The following is an 18,636-nucleotide window of genomic DNA, read 5'->3' on the forward strand; positions in this document are numbered from 1 at the left end:
TGTGAGGGGAGAGAAACGTGTGGCTGACAGTCAGGAATCTTTGATAGAGAAGGATAGATAACCCCCTGCACAAAAAATGGTCTGTTTTCTTTTTACTTTATGTGTCGACATTGTAGAGGTTACAGAAATTCCCAGGATACACCCGGTGAAGAAGTAACACATTTATTACAACACAATAAATACAGGTTAACCCGGGAGCGCTCCTCTCACAGGAAGTGAAGAAAAGAACTGAGCATGTGAGTTGGAGAAGCCTTTTTATAGATTTAGTCTTCCAGTATTTAATACAGCCCAGCTGAGTGACGGTGCTGCCACAGTGTCACTGGGATGAGAGAGATTGCGCTGTAATGCAGGGCTGATATCCAGGCTCAGACCCGGCCCTCTGAGCCACTTAACCTTGTGAAGGACTTTCGCTCGCAACCCAGGGCAGCTCAGAGCGCCGGCGTCTCCAGATCGAAGCGGGTGAAAGGGCTCAGCCTCGCTGTATATTCCCGTCTGCTCTCTCTCGGGGGGGAGACAAAGAGCAGTCGTTCTCTACGGTCGGAGGGTTAAACATAAATAAACAGCCCAAATGTGAGATGAATGTCATAATTATTTGGTTTTGTTTCTGTAAAGATGCAGTCGTGTTGCCCTGTGCACAACCACAGACCCCCCCCGCTGAGAATCGCTGCCTCTGTCAGGCCCGAGCGAGATTCAAGGTTAATAAATGATTCCTCTCCAGGGCCAGTGTGGTTTAAATGGAGTGTGATCGGGACTTTTGTTAAAATGTACTGCGCCTGCTGGGAACTCTTTGAGACAGTTTGTTTTGTTTTGTTTTTCATAACAGATAACCGATAAGAGCGCTGTTGTAATTCATTTTTAAGGGCAGACAGAGAGTCTGATGTCGAAACTCCCCAGGATTTATGAACAGGACCTCGCATAGTTTTAAATCTTTATTTTTTCCCCCTCAGCTTAATCTATTATATATACGGCACACTGTCCGGTGAAGTAGTATGTGTTCTGTAAATGAGCACAAAAATAAAGACGGTGTTTACGGGTGAGAGCAGGCCGTCCCCTCCCTGGCGTATGAATGGCTGAATTGCTCTGTTATAAATTGTCAATCATGAGGCGAAGGTGGAAACTGCCTTCATTGAAGCAAGTGTGTCTGAACTGAGGGGTCCGCGCTGCCGTGTTTATAAACGTGCGAGAGTGGAAGACAGTGGGAGACGTCATCTCGTGGGGTCTCGCTCCACAGCGTTCTGGGCTGCGTGTTTTGTGTGAATTGGCTCCTGGCGATGCCATGGAGAATAAGCTGGAAAAGCCTCCCCTCTTCCTAAGTCATAGAGGTTAATGCACTGGCCCCATTCATGCGTTTCACATTGGATTTGTTGTGGTGGTGGTGTTTTTTAAAGCCAGCCTCCCAAGAATGTTTATATGTATATTACTGTATTGATATCGGTGCGTATTTCTGCAGCACTCAGTGGTGATATGCATTTCAGCAGGTACTGCCAATATCTGGGCTCTCAACTCAGTGATGAGAGGCTCAGATTGGTCTTGTTCTGGGATAAAATCACGTCTCAACAGGATGTTGAGAATTTACGAGTGCGGCTGTGCCAAAGGGCCTGCTCTTGACCACTGAAGTTTAACAGGTTTATATGGAAATCTGAAGCGAGCCACTGATTCATCCTGTAATCACGCCTGTTGAGTGTCTGCTAGTCTGCAACGGCTTCACTTTCCTACCTGATGGGGCTGTACGGTAGTCTCTCTCTCTCTCTCGATGCTCTACAGTGCGTGCCGTATTTTTTTACATTGCTGTTCACTAATGGTATTCTGCTGTGCAGCTGTGAGTGGCGTGTTCTCAGAGAGAGGTCACTGAGGGCACAGTAACAGGACACTGCGTACAGAGCGCTACGCGGCTCTCCATGTACTCAGTGCGGGCAGGACCGGGGCCCAGGCCGGGTGATGTTCAGAGTTATGGAGAAGCAGAGGAGAGAGAGAGAGAGGGGCTTCTATGACGACTGGAGGAAAACTGAACTCTGTGCCACTCCTCACCCAGCGCAGTTTTTCTCTAGTGTGGCGAGAGGGCTTGGACACCTCGCAATTCCCCACTCCATTTCTACCGAGATGTGCGGGGGATTGAGTGCAGGACCCTGAGCAGGGACTGCTGTCAGACCCCGTGGCTGCCCCGCTCAGAGGGACCCCTGAGTTGCTCTCCGCGTCTAGCGTGCCAGCTGGCAACACACTTCTTGCTTTAAAGCGTTAGTGTTCCCTCCCCGATGGTCCCGGCGATAATGTGTGACACAGCTTTGGTTTTCCTCAGCCCGGCCAGATCCCCGACAACTTGGTAAACAGTGCCGTCCCAGCGCTGAGCAGTTAGGCTCACTGCCTGCACCTTTGTTTTTATTTCTATTAGAAAGACTACAGACGTTTCAAAAACATACCCAGTACTTTTCTCCCTCTCTCTTTTCCCAAATTTGATTTGCGTGAAACTGGTGCAGATTGTAAAGCAGTCAAAAGAAAAGCATTCACACTGTGTTTATTATATTTTAGTTTATTGAATTTACTCATTTTCTGAATGTATATTAAATCATTTGTTAGTGGAGGTTTTTACTGTGTGTGTGAGTGTGTGTGTGTGTGTGTGTGTGTACTGCAGTCACAAGTGGCAATTTTCACTGCACCAAACCGTGTCTGAAAGGAGTGTGTATTAAACATATTCTGGGGCGCTCTTTGTGTACAGGCAAATTGAATTATGCTGTTTAGAGATCACAGTAACCGCTATGTTTACTGAAAAAAGCTCCCCGTTTACAGCAGGGCTGAGGAGGTAACAGTCCAGGCTGAGTTTGCAGAACTTCAAAGGGAAAAAAAACTCAAAAACCAGACCAGACCAAGGCCTTTGGACACCTCTGCACTGAGGCAGTGGAGTTATTGGCTCGGCCAGCTGGTGGGGGGCAGTGCAGTGTACTGTTGGGGGTCTGGCTATCCCTGAGCCGCTTCCCCTCGCCTGTGTTTCTCTATGCGTCGTGGAGGAAGCAGGAGCCACAGGGGGTCCAGGAAGGGACGAGCGACAGGCAATGAGTTTCCGATGCTGCAGACAGGTGTGTGCCCGTGTGTGATAGAGAGACAGACAGAGACGGATCATTACACCCGGCTGTACCGACAGACCCTGCAGCCCGGAGTGTCCCTGATGCTCAGACTAATGTTTTATTCTTTATTCATATTCTGAAAATTGCTACGGTAATTCTCTAGGCATGAGAGAGCGGAGAAACGAGGGAGGATGTCTTTACAGGAGCCCAGCATCGGCCGACAGAGCCACGCTGTTGGTATTGCCGTGGGGGAGCTGCCTGTATCTTCACTGCCGGAGTGCCGCCACTCTGAGGCCTGTATCGAACACAGTTGTGTCTTCATCAGAGCTGCCGCGACACACAGGAAGTGGAGAGGGGTTTGTTTACACTGGCTGCCCTTTGCTGACAGTCTAAGAGGCCTCCTCACACTGTCGCCTCCATTTACTTGGCCGTTTTCCCGTGGCATTAGCACTCAGGTGTGAAAATATTATTTGGCGGGGGGAGAGGGGATTAAACAAAACAAATTTAGTACATTAAAGCTGCAGCCTGAAAAATGCTTTGTAAAGAATACAGAGAGCCGCTGAAGCCGAGCGCGGTTGACCGGCCCGATTCACACAATTCGACATCGTCTTTCAATTGTTACTTTCCTTGCAATATAAACTGCATTATTATTACATCTGTAAGTGGTTTTACAGCTCCGGTGTGCAGTGCATGGCAACAGATGTTATTGGGCAACTCAGATCTGGCGTGTGTGTGTGTTTCGTACTTATTTAAGAACGTAAAGCCATTAAAAGCAGAGACTAAGAACATTAATCCCAATACCTTTTTCCTGTACATTTATTTCTTCTGGTTCTACATTTCCAGATATCATATCAGTTCAGGGTTTACCGGTAGCCAGACCTGGAGTCAATTATAACTCAGATTGAGATGACAATCATTTTTGTATGTCTGAATTACTGTGACAGGATTGTGGAATTGCAATAGGTAATACACAAAACAATGTGTACAGGTGTGTTGTAATTATCAGTAAACAAAATGACCCTGTAGAGGATGCTTATTGAGTTTTTGACTCCTAAGCAATCGATTGGTTATGTCAGTTACAAATCACACGATTGTAATTGATCTTGGGCCTGTTATGAACATCAAAACACTATATATCAAGCATTGTGTTTCAGGCCGGTGGGGAGAACGGATCGGTGCAAACATAGCAGGACATAGTGTTATTTATGTGGGGTCGAGAGCCAGTGCGGGGCGTGCTGCCAGGGAGGGGGCGGACCGTGGCGCCGACAGACTGTGGGGCTTTGCGTGACTCTGCCCACTCCCAACTCTTGCTTGTTGACGGACAGGTTCAGTGGACAAAACCCAGAGAGACACAAATTAATCTTGCTCATTTGGTTTGTAGGTGCTGTTTTACTAATATTCATATTATTTATCCTAATGGTTTATGTATCCCAGTTATTATCCTGATACCGCTATAAGGGACCCCCTACACTTGAGTCTTGAGTGTTTTGTTTTCTTCTCCGGGAAATCTGAAATAATTTGAAAATGAAAGAGTTGTTTGTGCGCGGTGAGTAATTGCTGCAGTCAATTCAGGGCCCAGAACCCGTGGGCGTTTCAAATAAAGTGTACGCAGTGAAGAGTATCAAATACACGCTGAAGTGTTGCTTCAATCGGGTCCTCGAGTGGTTGTGGGAGACTGGAAACTCTGCAGGAGAGGAGATGAGTGGCGACTCTGGGGTGTGTAGTCCTTCTGCTTGGGCACGTGGGTGGGTTTGGGATTCACCCCTCTGTGTGTGCTGGTGTCTTACGCACTGAGCCGACTGTACTGCCGACAGGGGAGCAGGACTGAAACCTTTTATATTCAAAGCTTCTGAGATCCGACAATAACCTCTGTAACTTCAAACCTCCCAGTGCAATATAAAGGCACTCTGGAAAGTCAATTTCTAGTGTTATTTATAAGAGTGACACCTTTCGTTGCGTGTGTGTGCTCTCTGTAAAACCAGGACACGGCACGACGCCAGCCCTGACCTTGACTACAGCACCCTCCCTCCCTCCCTCCCTGTCTCTGTCTCAGATGTATTTTGTTGTTTTCGGACTCTAGACGTAGCTCAGGCTGGTGGTGATGCTGTTTTCTGCTTACTGGTCGAGACATAACATGACAGCACATTTCATGTTGTAGACTTGCCAGCTGTACGATTTTTGCATTTCTTAATCAGAACGCAAGAAGGCGAAAGCCAGCAGTACACCACATGATCTTGACAGCCACCAGGAAGCACAGTTTTGGATTATGTTTTTTCCTTTCCAAAAGATACCCTGCAGTTGACCGTTAATTAGAAAGTGCGCCTGTAAGCAAGTATTTCGACAGCATCTCTCTTGTCGTGTTTACAAGAGCCGAACGGTTTGGATTGTTGTGTGAAAACAGTTCAGACTTCAGCTGCGCATCCTGTTGGTTTTCCGAAACCTGCAGCGTAGATTTGCTCACTTCGAGTTACGGAAAGCGCTGTGTTTGAACGGCCCTCGTTAATGTGTTTCCGACACACACACACACACACACTTGGAGACACGGAGAACTCAGACTCGTGCCGTGATCAGATTTAGAGTAAGTGGATTCTCGTCGCTTCAGATCCACTTAAGTCATTGAAAAAGCAGAGCCAGAGTGCGTGTTATAAGGCGAGAAATCCCCATTGACAAACAGCTATAGGACTCTTGAAATAATCTGCTTGCGAACTCATTAGGTCAGCGAGATTTCTGAAAAGCCGCGTAATACACTTGTATCGAATAGAGTGGTTTGAACTCTCACCTTCCCTCACTGAGACTGTACCGGGTTCACTGTATTACATGATGGAAAAGCCCCTGTAGGAGTATTAACTACTGCAGCCATTGCTGAAACTGCCACCGCATTTCAGGAGAAATGTTATGTTTTCTGAAAGTGGACAGTATAATGTAGGTGAGAATGCGAGAGCAGACGCTCGTAAAAGCAGCCTGTACATGTTGGGGGGTTTATAGTGGTTTATAGTTGTCTTTATTGTCTTGGCTTGCTTGCTCGCACCCTCTTCCAGCACGACAGAGAGACAGCCTGTCAAAAAACGCTCTGACAGTTTGTAGAGAGACGGCATCATCCAGAGGGGACTAACGCAGATCTCACTGATGGACCTGCAGGGTGACAGACGAGGACACGCACACCCCCCCAAGCCTAGGGTTTTCACCACCCTCGTATTAGACACTTACTACACACTGTTATGAGTCTGCTTTGAATATGGGACTGACCACAACAAGGTGTCTGAGGATATGAGGAAAGACTGATTCATTCTCTACAGCGGGGGCTCCTTTGCGTGCAGCCAGGGGCCGGGGCGGTTGGCGAGGGTAGGGCGGGATGCTGACAGTGTGATCTCTCCAGCACGATCCACATGTGGTTTGCAGATCAATAACGCAAGAGCAACTGGATGAAGAGGATTGATTTTCAATGGCTTTCTCTTTCTCACTCCCTCTCCCGCTGTTAGAGAGAGTAGACAGAGGATTTCTCCTTCCTTTTAACAGAACACGCTTCATCTTCGATGCGTCTCTCTCTCTCTCTCCACAGAGCGATTGTTTGAAAGGAAGATATTTCATCTCCTCTCTCTCTCTTTATGACATTACACCACCTCAACATTGACTTTCCTATACTGTGATCAAGCTAGGTCATGGTAATGAAAAAAGTATGGTGAGTTACAGTAAACTATGATAAACATCAGGGAAAAACTTGGCAGAGCAAAGTAAAATGAAAGTATACCCATAGATGCTAAAATACACTGCAAATAGACTGTGGTAAACTTTTTAAAGAAATAGTGTTTACCAAACTACCAAATTACTAGCAGGGGAAATGGAGAAATACAGAGAGTTTGTAATAATGTGTTTAATAGGGTGTAGCACAGGCCACTGCAATCCTGTTGGCAGATAGCAAGAGGAATAGAAACTGTGTTGTTCTTCTAGTACAGTGAGAAGCCCGTCTCCTCGCTTTGTGACATAGCATCTTTTTGTGTTGGAACCGCTTTGGCCCTTCAATCCCATCAATGCCAGGGATTGTGGTGCCCCATCCCGAAAACGGTCCTCAACACAGCATGTGTGACAGCTTGGTAATTTACTGATGTTAGGTAATGAGCTGCAGAGTTTATTAAGGCTTAGAACTGGGGAACCGGCCTCAAATATACCAGGGTGAACAGGAAATAACGTCAGGTGGCAGCCAAACCCACACGAGACATCTCCACTCTGTAGAGCATGCTGAGATATCTGCTCCTGGGGACAGTCCTGTATCTGATCACCCCTCAGAGAGAGAGAGAGAGAGAGAGAGAGAGGGAGATGCAGGAAAGAAGAGGTAAAGAGAGAGGAGGCAGGCAAAAAAAAGAAAAACCTGAAAGAACAACATGCTGGTTTATAAATAGCACTGCAGCACAGTAGTAATGGCTTTATAGATCCGTGCGAAAATATCTGCTCGCGAGGGGATTGTAAATATTGGATTATCGTGGCTTTCAGCAGAGAAGAGCAGAATAAAGATTACTCAGACAGAACCGACCGGCATGGAGGAGAGCAGGACCTGCAAGCTCATGCAAGCGGCCTGCCCCACGGAGAGACCAAGAGACCATGTCTGTCTCTCTCTCCCCCTCTCTTGGTCTTTCTCTGTCTGTATCTCTCTTGCTCTCTCTACCTATCTCACCCTCCTCTCTCTCTCTCTCCCTTTCTCTTTTTCCTCCCTCTCCTTCTCCCTCCATCGCTCTCCTATCTCTTGGTCTCGGTCTCTGTTCCTCTCTCTCTCTCTATCAGTCTCTCTATCTCCCTTTTTTCTGTGATGAAGAGGGATTAGCTTCAAGTAGTTTCCTGGAGAGTGTGATTGTAGGGGCTTAGCCCAGGTTTAATCCCCACAGCAGGTGTATTATGGTACACAGAGGAATATGGAATGGGTAAAGCTGCCGTGCAATACTGCACTGATGCCCAGAGTGTGCAGTGGTATGGCAGGTAACTGGGGCAATGCGAGCTGGGTCTATATCTATATATATTTATCTATATATATTGTTATGTTTTGTTTCTTTATGGTAAAGGGAAGCTGTGTAGCCATGCCTGGCCTTATTGAGTGAGTGTTCTTTCCCCATCCATAGTGGACTCGGAGGTGTAAATGAGGAATCGATATGGGAGAGTGAGCGAGTTGGCACTGCAGTCTCTGGGAACGCAAGGAAGCCAATTGTGTTATTCTGACACTATGTTCCTCTTTCCAAATCTAGGCTGTGGTCTTGGATGGTAGCAGGCAGCAAAAGTCAAAAAAGAAAAGCATAACCGGAGAGCCCCGTTTCCAAATGAGGGCTTGAGATTTCTCTCCTGCTAGGAAGGATGTGGGATCTTTTTGAGCCATTACATTAGTGCAGACTTATGACTTATTTTCGTTTTTTGGCAAAGTTTTTAACTATCAGGGGTATTGTCAAAGCTGTTTCAAAGTGTTTTCTGAATAAAATCAAGCGTTTATAAGCTGGGTTTAAAATAGAAGAGATCTAGGGGACAGATGCACAGAGGACAGGGATACTGTGTGATTATTACGTGTGAAAACAAGACAAACAAAAGCCTAGCTCTTAATTGGGTCTTCTGCCCGACCTCTCTCTATAACTCAAAACACTCTCTATAACACAAACAAACCATCATTATGAAATTCAAATTGTGATCCTCACATGTTCCAGTCCATGAACCACAGGTTAAAGCCAAGATCCTTTTCCCTGGTACAGGCACTCGTTTAGGGATCCCTCTCCCTCAGTGCATGCCTACTTCCTGCTTCTATGCAGGCACTGTCCAATCATGGTAGCCCTGCAGGTCAGGTTCTTCCAACCAATTAATCAATCTCCCAGGGCTTCTGGGAGTTGTAGTGCCAGCCTGTCAGCCATTTTGTACGCCTCCTTTGTTACTCTTTTTACTTTTTTTGAAAATTCAGTGATCATTTTGCAGGAATCCAAGAACATATCTATTTATTTCTGTATTTTTAAATTGTCCAGGGGCTAGTCTTTCTGTTTATTTGACCTGTGGCTTTCACTCCTCCAATGATGCTCTTTTTTTAGATTACCCTGGGCTTATCAGACATCTCTGTAATTGAGTCAAGCTGGTCTCCTTGTCTGATCAGTGTATAGCAGTTGGTCTGTGGCCTTGCGGCGTGTATCGGCACTGCTTGGTTTATCCGTGCCTGTCCGTATCGCCCCCATTGCTGTGTGCTGTCGCCGAGATACCATCAGCTGAGTCACAGTGACTTTGACAGGCTTTCCTTCGTCTACAGTAACATTGCCGATAAACCTCCTACGCACTGTGGTCAAACTCCCATCTGAAACCCTGACATCCTCTCAGGGGAACGTGGCTTCACGTGTAAGCCAACATGCTCCCCATGAGGGTAAGAATAATTCTCCAGACAGGAGAAGAAGATTTAAAGGTTTAAAAATTGATCACATATAGTTTTTGATTGATATATTTTTGGAACCCATCAAGCTACTTCTTGAAAAGGTTACCTTATGGGTCCCAGGAGCATTTCTGGAGGGACCCCAATGAACAGTCCAGTGAGGTCATTTGTTTCGAACCTCCAGTTGCCTGGTCCCCACCGCCGATCCCCCAGAACGCCTCTGGAACAGGGGCGTCGACAGGGGGTAGGCATCCTAGGCAATTGCCTGGGGCCCCGGGCTGAGGGGGGCCCCCAAATGGGAACCCCCCCCCTCGGTCCGCCCCCCCCGCTCTCACAGAAGAAAACTCTGCCGCACATGCCCCCCCCTCCCCCCCGGCTTTACCATCAGGATTTATTTTGCCTGGGGCCCGCACATACCCTAGAATCGCCTCTGCTCTGGAAGGAACTAGGGTGGCCACATTCCAGATCAGACCAAACTGCATTGAGAAGATCGTGTTTTAAATGGATTGCAGCATCCTTTACAGCCCAGTGTAGGCCTCTATTGTGCTAGATTGTGAACAGATGTCTCAGGATTAGTCTTTTGTTCCAGTATTTCATGGTTAAACAGTACAGTGTCGGGAGCTTCTGAACATTTGCCTTGAGGTCTTAAAAGCCTCGCTGATTCTGGATAACGCGGGCTGTTTGCAGTGTGTTGAATACTTAAACAAAGAAGCAAATTCTGTTCGGAAACAAGTTAGTAATAAATAATATTTTTGTACTCCAATCCTCTGGGCTAAAACGAACATAAGCACACAAGGCAGGTGGGCAATATTTCAGCACTAGAGATTGTGTTTCTGCAGAGGACTTCCTGTTGTAACATTTATATACAATCCATATATAATTCATATATGGACTACGACACAATTGAATTAATGTTGCTGAAAATCATCTACAACATCCATAATGCATGACATCACATACATACAATGCTGTACCCATTACACAGGGTAACAGATTGCTAAGACAAGTGTGTTGTAGGAGATGTAGCGCCTGGGTCCACTTCTTTGCTTGAGTCATTGTGGATGGGATCCACAACAAGAAAATAGCATTCTCCTTGAGTCTTGTCTCCCAGGCTCTCGAGAAACGAACGAGATGTGTACTGTTGGCTGCCCGTCTTCAGGCACCAGAGTTGCTACAATACCTTCCACACGACAAAATGCTGCAACTGAACGGGCTCTCTTTCTCTGGCTTTAAATCGCTCCTGGTCTGTGAAGTGCGGAGTACATCATTTTCAGGGTCACAAAACAGCATTATTATGCCTGAGCTGAAGTGGTAGAGATGTTGCTGTTTTTGAAGCCTTTGATGTGGATTACAGGAGTGAGATGTGCCTTTCTAATCTAATGTCTTGATCTCTCCTGCCCCTTTCACCCTCTCCCTCCTTCTCTCTCCCTCCCTTTCTCTTCTCTCTCTCTCTCTCTGTCTTTCCCTTGATCCTCTCCCTGCCTGTACTATCTGTGTCCATCTCCCCTCTTTACCCCTGGTTAATTAACTTCCTCCTCCCCCACTTTCTCCTATCCCTCTCCCCCCTTCTCTCTTCCTCTTCATCCTCTATCTGCCTGGCCCTCTCCCCTCTTTACCTACGTCTCATTCCCTTCCGCCTCTCCCATCCCTTCTCTCCCGCCTCACAGCAAGACCGACTCACCGGTAACCAGGCGCTGTGTGTGAGGAACCGGTCCTCCTTCGAGCAGCAGCACCACCACCTGCTGCACTGCTTGGAGAAGACCACAGTGAGTACCTGCCGCCAACTCCCCTGGTGTGGCACAATTACAGCTGAGTGTCTACATCAAGACCAGTACAGTATAGACTGCAGGAGATCAGAGGTCTCCCAGTCATGGGTAACTACAGGGTCTTCTTGACTGTCTTCCACCCTGGCTCTCAGTCAACTACTGAGCCAGCGAGAGCTGAATCAGTCAAGATTTATGTGAAGAGCATTCCTGTTCAGTATATTATTGCCTTTTGGGGTAACTGCCTTTTCATGAGATCGGCGTAGAATACGAGCACAGAGGACAAATCATAATGTAATAATATTCTCTACCTCCTAAAATCTCTACAAACTGAATTTAACAGCCGAGTTTAATTCTTCTACAGGCAGGTGTCCAAAATGAAGGCTTTGCATGAGAAACATGCTCTCACTCAAGAGAACTGGTGGGAGGATCAACATAAACAGCCTGGCACTGAAAATCCATCGCGGACATGCGTATTGATTTCTCAGTGTTGGTGATGTGTATGTGTGTGTGTGAAGATGAAATGCTCTTTAATAACGGGCTCAACATGAATGAGGGACATGGAGCACACGTTGTCAAAGCTGACAAGAGATGTAAACATCTCCACGAGCAGACAGCCGTCATATCGATATATTTATAGCGGCCATCAATCACACGGACTCATCGCTCGAGTCATCGGCTGCTTACTGACCACGTGTCCCTCAGTGGGATTAAAGCGCATTACACCACCGGCTGGAGAGGCCAAGTGATGACAACCAGACGAGCATGACAGCAGCTTTGGAACGGAGACCCCGGACGAGATGAAAAAACTCAAAATCCTGCTGTGTGTTGGACGGGGGTCAGGAGAAAGTTACGCACTATAAATAAGATTAACATATGCTTCATACAAAGACCGTTTAATGCTTACCTAAATTGTGGAAGTTAATCTGCAATGTTTGAGGTCTGGGACACTTTGATGGAACTGTTTTCGTTATGGAATTCTGTCATCATTGAGTTTTATTTTAATATCGCTGCCTCCCCTTACGAACGGAAAGACATCTTTGGTGCTTTGGCAGTAATACACACTGAGAGGGAATTATCTGTGACTTTTTCAGCTGGGACATTTTAAAATTGTGGGCTTCACGGAAATGTGCATCATTGATCTGGTGTCTCTCTCTGCAGGATGGACCCCAGTCTTAACCTGCCCGCACGGCAGAACATGGTCAATATCTTTAATAACCTGAAATGTCAAACAGAGAGGTGCATTCCCCTGCCATTATACAAATTAATTCTAGCATGGCACCACAAATTATAGTCTGGGAGCTGACATTTCCACACTATCCAGACTATTTCCAGACTATCTGTGACGTCTCGGTATGGCCACTTCCAGGCCGTGTAACCTGCTGTCTTAGTAGCCGTCACGCACGTAGTATATATCCTGCGGAGCAGTACACATCAGCATACCAAATGGAAAGAGATTGGCATGCTTTCCTTTCGAAAGCGACAACACGCACATTAGTTCAGTGCTTTGACTGATCTTTTGTGACCGCATTAGACGTTTGCCTCCTTGATCGAGGGGCAGCCCGACCTCACGATCATGACTAACTTCCACTTCCTTCCCTGTGCTTTGCAGAACCACGAGTTCACGGATGAGCACACCTACAGTGAAGTGTGCATGGCGGAGTCGGTGGGCTACCGGACCAGCCGCAGCACGTCCATCTCCAGCCAGCAGGGCCTCTCCACCTCCTGCTGCCCGCGCCGCGCCAAGAGGAGGGCCATCCGGCTGGCCAACTCCACCGTGTCGGTCAGCCGTGGCAGCGTCCAGGAGCTGGACACTCTGCACGCGCACAAAACCAGCGGTGGCCACCAGAGGTGAGGCGCCGGGCGTTTTTCGAGGTGGTGGGGGAGGTGTGGTGGTAGAAGGACTGGGGGACGAGCCTGGGTTCTAGTCTGGGGGTGTATCTAGTCTACCATGATCGCGATTCTACACTGAAGGGCGGTCTGCAGTTGACGGGTAATCATCTAAATCGTGTAATTTCAATATATGGCAGATGATGTATCATCCTTGTATTTTCCATGTACCAGAATTGGCCCAGTTTGCAGTGTGTGAAGGAGGTGCTAGTCTCTCCATACCTCTGTTTTGTAAATCCCCTTTTCTGCCGCTGAGCCGTCCTCTTAGTGCTCAACGAGCTTCAGCCGCAGCAGCGATATCTCTAATCCCCGGAGAAGGAATATTAATTCGCTCAGCCTGCCACATATTAATTTTGAAATCACGTCCAGAGTAAATAAATAAATAAACAAACAAACAAACAAACTCGCCTAAACAGGTCAGTATATTCTCTTGAGGTGAGTGGGATGTCTCTCCCTCCTCAGCACAATGCGCTCCCCAAAGCGCCTCCGAATGTTTGACACAGGATTAGGCACGGCAAACACAAATTACTCCTCCACTGACATTCTTATTTTACTTACTTACTTTCTGATTTATTTATTGCGAGCCACTGGCTTATTGTGAGTTGTCTGTCAGCAGAGGCTTTTCTTCAAATCTCTCGTATCATCCTGTGATTGAACCACATCCGCATGGTCCCTTTTATCAAACTCACCGGCACAAGTTGGGGGGTGCCTGAGATGTAAATCAATCATAAACGCTGCGCCACCCCCACCTCTGCTGGCTTATTTTCAATGAGGATTAATCATGTTAAGAATATAATGCAGCTTGGTGGTTTATAAACTGTAGTTCTTCATTCGCTGGGGTTGTGCAGGTATTGTGTCGTCAGACTTGTCTTCTCTGATTGTCGCAACGAGCTGAGCTGATGCACGGTTGACAATTTTGAAGCGGGGTTGCAGAAAACTCAATTTGTTGGGAAAAAAAGGCTCAGAAATGTAATCAAGCCCCTCACCATTAAGTTATCATTACACGAAGCAGGGCCTAGATTAAATTAAAATCTTGAATCTCCCCTAAATGTACAAGCTCCAAATCCAGTTCTCCAAGCACCATCTTAATTTGCCAGAGGCTTTTGAATTTTACTTATTGGAAAGCTGCCATCAAGTATCGGGTTTTGAATTTTAAAGTTGGCAGGCAGGTCAATATATTGATTAAATCCAGACACAGGTATCTTGCGCGTACCCACACAGTGCAACTGTACAGCACAGACCCACATAATACACACACACACTCACACTTCGTTTGGTTCTACAGTATCTGAAAAGCCATGTTGCAGCATTGAAGTTGAAATCATTTTTCATACTTTGCAGAGACTGTCCCCCCCCAAATGTAATTAGTGCCATTTGAGTGGCAGACAGAAAAATGACCTGTCAGACGTGTCAGAGTAAGTAAAATGGAGGAGTGCCAGCGACATGCGCCGAGTTTAACCTGGCAGTTAAAGTGCAGTTTTATGTATTTTTCAGCAGCTTCGACAACCATGTTGTTACTTCAAGAAAAGGAAAGAAAGAGAGAGGATAAAAACACTGTTGACATCGCAGTTAAGCAGCTTACCTAATTCCCTCTCTGTCTTATTAATCAGTGTGTGATTAATGATCGTCTGACGGTCTCCTTGCGCAGGAATAAGCACTTGTTTTCTCTCTCTCCCATTAGTAAGAACATTACTGTGCGAGTTCTGCCTTTAACCCCCAACACCAGTATTGCCTAAGCAGCATCCCAGGTTAAAAAAGTACTACGGTAAAATGTGTGAGCGATACTGTAATTACAATAAGAAAGTACCGTAGTATCAGTGCAGTATTAGAGTATTTACAACACGTTGATGTTTCAAACAAGCACTGTGTATTGTGTCAACATCCTGATTCAATGCCATTAAAAATATTCACCACAATATACTGTGCATTACCATAATTTACTATAGTATACCACAGTTTATTTTTTCACCTGGGATTTGACTAACCTTTCTCTACAGAGTGTTGCGAATCAGAGTTAAAATGTCTTCCTCTGTCTGCCCAAAATGGAAGGATGCCCCAAATCGTATGATAAGGGCGTGTGATGGGTTTAATGGCCCCCAGTGGAATTCAGCTTCTCCCTCTCGCCCCCCGCAGCCGCTCCAGCCTGAACGCCAGGACCCAGGACCTGAAGCTGAACTGCGACGACACCGACTTCACCGCCGCCATCATCAGCATCCCCACGCCGCCCGCCAACACCCCCGACGAGAGCCTGCCCCCGTCGCCCGCCATCCCCGGCATCCTGCGCAACTCACGCCAGGTGGGCAGCACGGCCAGCACCTACACCCAGGAGACGGTCAAGATCTCCTCCTTATAACCCCTGCGCCGGCGCTGCCTTTCACCCCCGCGGAGGGGTCGAGAGAGAGAGAGAGAGAGAGAGAGAGAGAGAGAGGGAGGGAGGGAGGGAGGGATTCCAGGAGGATTTACACTGGCTTACCGGAGAAAGTACACAAAATCCAATAATCGCCACCGGACAAGAATCACCCAAAACAGAGGAAGAAAAGACTTCTACTCTTCTGGTAACTGCTTTGATCCACCATCCCAACCAAGCCCACCGCAAAAAGATAAAACATTTTTACAGGGTTTCATAAATGGCAAGGAAAGAAAACGCCATGTCACTGCACAGATACTGACGGGAGAGTCCGCATCTCAAGCTAAACGTTTGGATTTCAGTTCTGATCCACAGGGGTTTCTGGGGAGAGGACAAGCAGAGAAAAGCAACAACAAACAAACAAACAAAACAACCAAGTCACCTCTGGAAGCATTTTATCCACAGAGACGCTCTGAGGCGATAATGGAGTTCGTATGAGAAAGGATTTTTACATCATTTTTTAAAAATCTCCACACAGAGGGACAGGACAGAGGCCGAGGGGAACCTGGTTTAGTGAGAATTTAAAAAGGTGGAACTTTTCTTAAGACTGAAAGACGAGAGAGAGAGAGAGGAAGAGGGGGACGTTTCGAAGAGAGTGTTTTATAGGTGGAAGAAATACTTGCTTCTGTCGGGGAAGAGAAAAATCACTTTTAAGATATGCAAACTAAGAACAAAACCCGAAGGGGGCCCAATGCCTTTTGAGTCCAGTCGGTTGAGGCAGGCGGGCGGATAAAACATAATATAAAAACTGGAAAAAAAAAGAAAAGAAAGGAAGAGAGATATATATAAATAAATATATAAATCTATATAAATATTCAATTACAGAGAAAGATATGAATACTGTATTCCGCATTAGCTTTAGTCACACAAGGATCAGAAGAAAAAAAGACCTAGTTTGAAGATCAGTAAACTAACATGTTTTGTATCACACTTCTCAATTTCACTTGCATCTTCCAAACTTCCAAACAGGAAAAAAAAAAAGAAAAAAAAGAAGAATCTGTCAGTGTGCTGACCAGCTTACTACTAAGAGTGCATGCTATTGTAGCTCAAGGAGGACGAGGTGGAAACGGCAGATGTTACCTGCTATCCCAGCCTCCTTTGCATGATAAGTAAATATTTTTCAGTTGTTTTCTTGGGGGAGGGGCGGGGGGTGTTTTTCTTTCTGATAACAGTGATGATGAGAATTAAAAAAATACAATAATTTTAAAAATCCTGCACCGGAACTGTACCATAGAAGAGATTAAAAATAAATAAAGATAATTGTTAAAAAGATATAAAATAAAAGACAGGCATGTTCCTGGAGAGGGAGGGAGACTGACAGCATGAATGAGAGTGAGCGCAGGTGAGTGTGAGCGATGTGGGGGGGTATGACATTAACTCATCACTAATATGCATGGATACCGTTATAGGTATTTTAAGTGTTTTTTTCCTCCTTGTTAAGAAAATCATTAATAAAGGGTTCAAGCAGTGGTACAAAACGATATTGTAGCCGAAGCGGAGTTTTGATTGAAAGTTTAACCCACCCAGACAAACAAAACAAGACGAGACACAAACTCTGTGATTGGTGGCGGATTTTTTGTTGGCCGTTTCCCGACCGGAAATCTGGCGTCCGGCACCAAGTTTGTAACTGCAGTCGCCAAGTGCTGGAGAAAACATTTATTTCCTTCTCTGTCCATTCTCAGAATCTCCCACCAATTCTTGGGCACCCTCCTTAGCAAACGTTTTTAATTACCTGAGCTTCAGGTGTCAGGCAGTGAATGACTGAATGAGCTACCGCCCCGCCGCTTTCCCCGGCTCCCTGGCAGTTTAGTTCTGATCAGCTTTTTCCTTTTCTGTCACTGCCTTTGCACAGGGAAACTAAGTAGATCACCTTGTGCTGTCAAGACCAAAAAACTGGAACACTTACATTGTGCCGCTGTGCTACAGGCTACTGTCACTCGGCACACCTCACATCTCTCGCCTCAGAGCCGGGGCTTTCTTAGTGCTTTCAGTTTTAACCAGAAATCCATGACACCGTGGAATAGGTATCTATGGGCTCTTGGGATCAGGTAGGGTAAGCAGACTCAACTCTCCTGAGCAGTGTGGTACAAAGAGCTAGCAAGATAATACAGAGGGGGAAAGAAATTATCATCATTTCAAATTGGGTAGCAGATAAGTACATCTGCATGTTTTCTTTTTGATTCTTTTAAATCTGTTTATTGTTGGCCCGTAGCACAGAGTGACAGAGTGATTTACAAACCTGGCACCGGAGAGGAGAGAGAGAGGGTTTGACAGGACTGTGGAGCGAGTATTCAAGAGACAGACAGAGAGAGCTGCTGTAAGATGGTTTCCGAGTATGTTTTATTAAATACCCCTAGTAGAATATTATGTCGATTTTTACACCACCTGCCCATTTCCAGTTCTGCGTCCTCTCAGGCTTGTTAATCGTGACGGAAGAGGATTACTTTCAGAGTCTGTTTTTTCCATTTACAATTTAGTTTTTTTTTAAATAAGGTACTAATACCTTGACTGAAGCTGATTTATGAGTACAGTCCTGAAATTATTATCTGTCCCTCCCCACACTCCTCCAAACCAGCACTGTCACAGGCCCTCAGACTGGTATCCACTGTACATGGGCTCACCCTCCGACTGTGCATTTTTGTTGCTGCTTGGGAGATTCCTAATTGCCTCTGAAAAGCGCTGCCCCCTCCCGTGTCTTTCTAACAGGATTTCCTGCCAGTGCCGCAGTCGTAACTGCAGGTGTCCGCCTGGATTTTGAGCAGTGCCAGAACCTTTTGCTAATTCGATACTAATCGGCTGCTGAGACCACTCGCTTGAGTCTACCAGTCTCGTAGAAGCAAAGAAGCCCAACTGCACACCACGCACAGTAAACGCACACATGCACGCACATCTAGATTGTAAAGAGATCTATGTTTTGGATGGCGGGCAAAGGCCACTCATCAGAGTGTGGGTTGAGCCTTATAAACCAGAGCTCGCTTCTTTAATCAGGGACATGGCATTAGCCACCGTAACTGCGATTCCTCAGGGAGTTAATCCTCAGCTTATCGCACAACAGCGCCCCCTGTGGCGGTGTGTCTGTAGTGACCCTCCTCAGTCCTGCGTCCACTGGCGCATTTGCACTGTGGGCTGTGCGTTGTG

General features: G+C 46.4%; 1 protein-coding gene across 1 annotated transcript; it reads left to right on the forward strand.

The window, feature by feature from the left end:
* Nucleotides 1–12,819: 12,819 nt before the first annotated feature.
* LOC136753643 (potassium voltage-gated channel subfamily D member 1-like) lies at nucleotides 12,820–15,491 on the forward strand. Its single transcript, XM_066709926.1, has 2 exons — nucleotides 12,820–13,052; nucleotides 15,225–15,491. Exons 1-2 carry the CDS (start codon nucleotides 12,856–12,858, stop codon nucleotides 15,442–15,444), a joined length of 417 nt encoding a protein of 138 aa, XP_066566023.1. The 5' UTR covers nucleotides 12,820–12,855; the 3' UTR covers nucleotides 15,445–15,491.
* Nucleotides 15,492–18,636: the final 3,145 nt, after the last annotated feature.

Source organism: Amia ocellicauda, chromosome 7 (genome assembly GCF_036373705.1).
Source record: "Amia ocellicauda isolate fAmiCal2 chromosome 7, fAmiCal2.hap1, whole genome shotgun sequence".
NCBI lineage: Eukaryota > Metazoa > Chordata > Actinopteri > Amiiformes > Amiidae > Amia > Amia ocellicauda.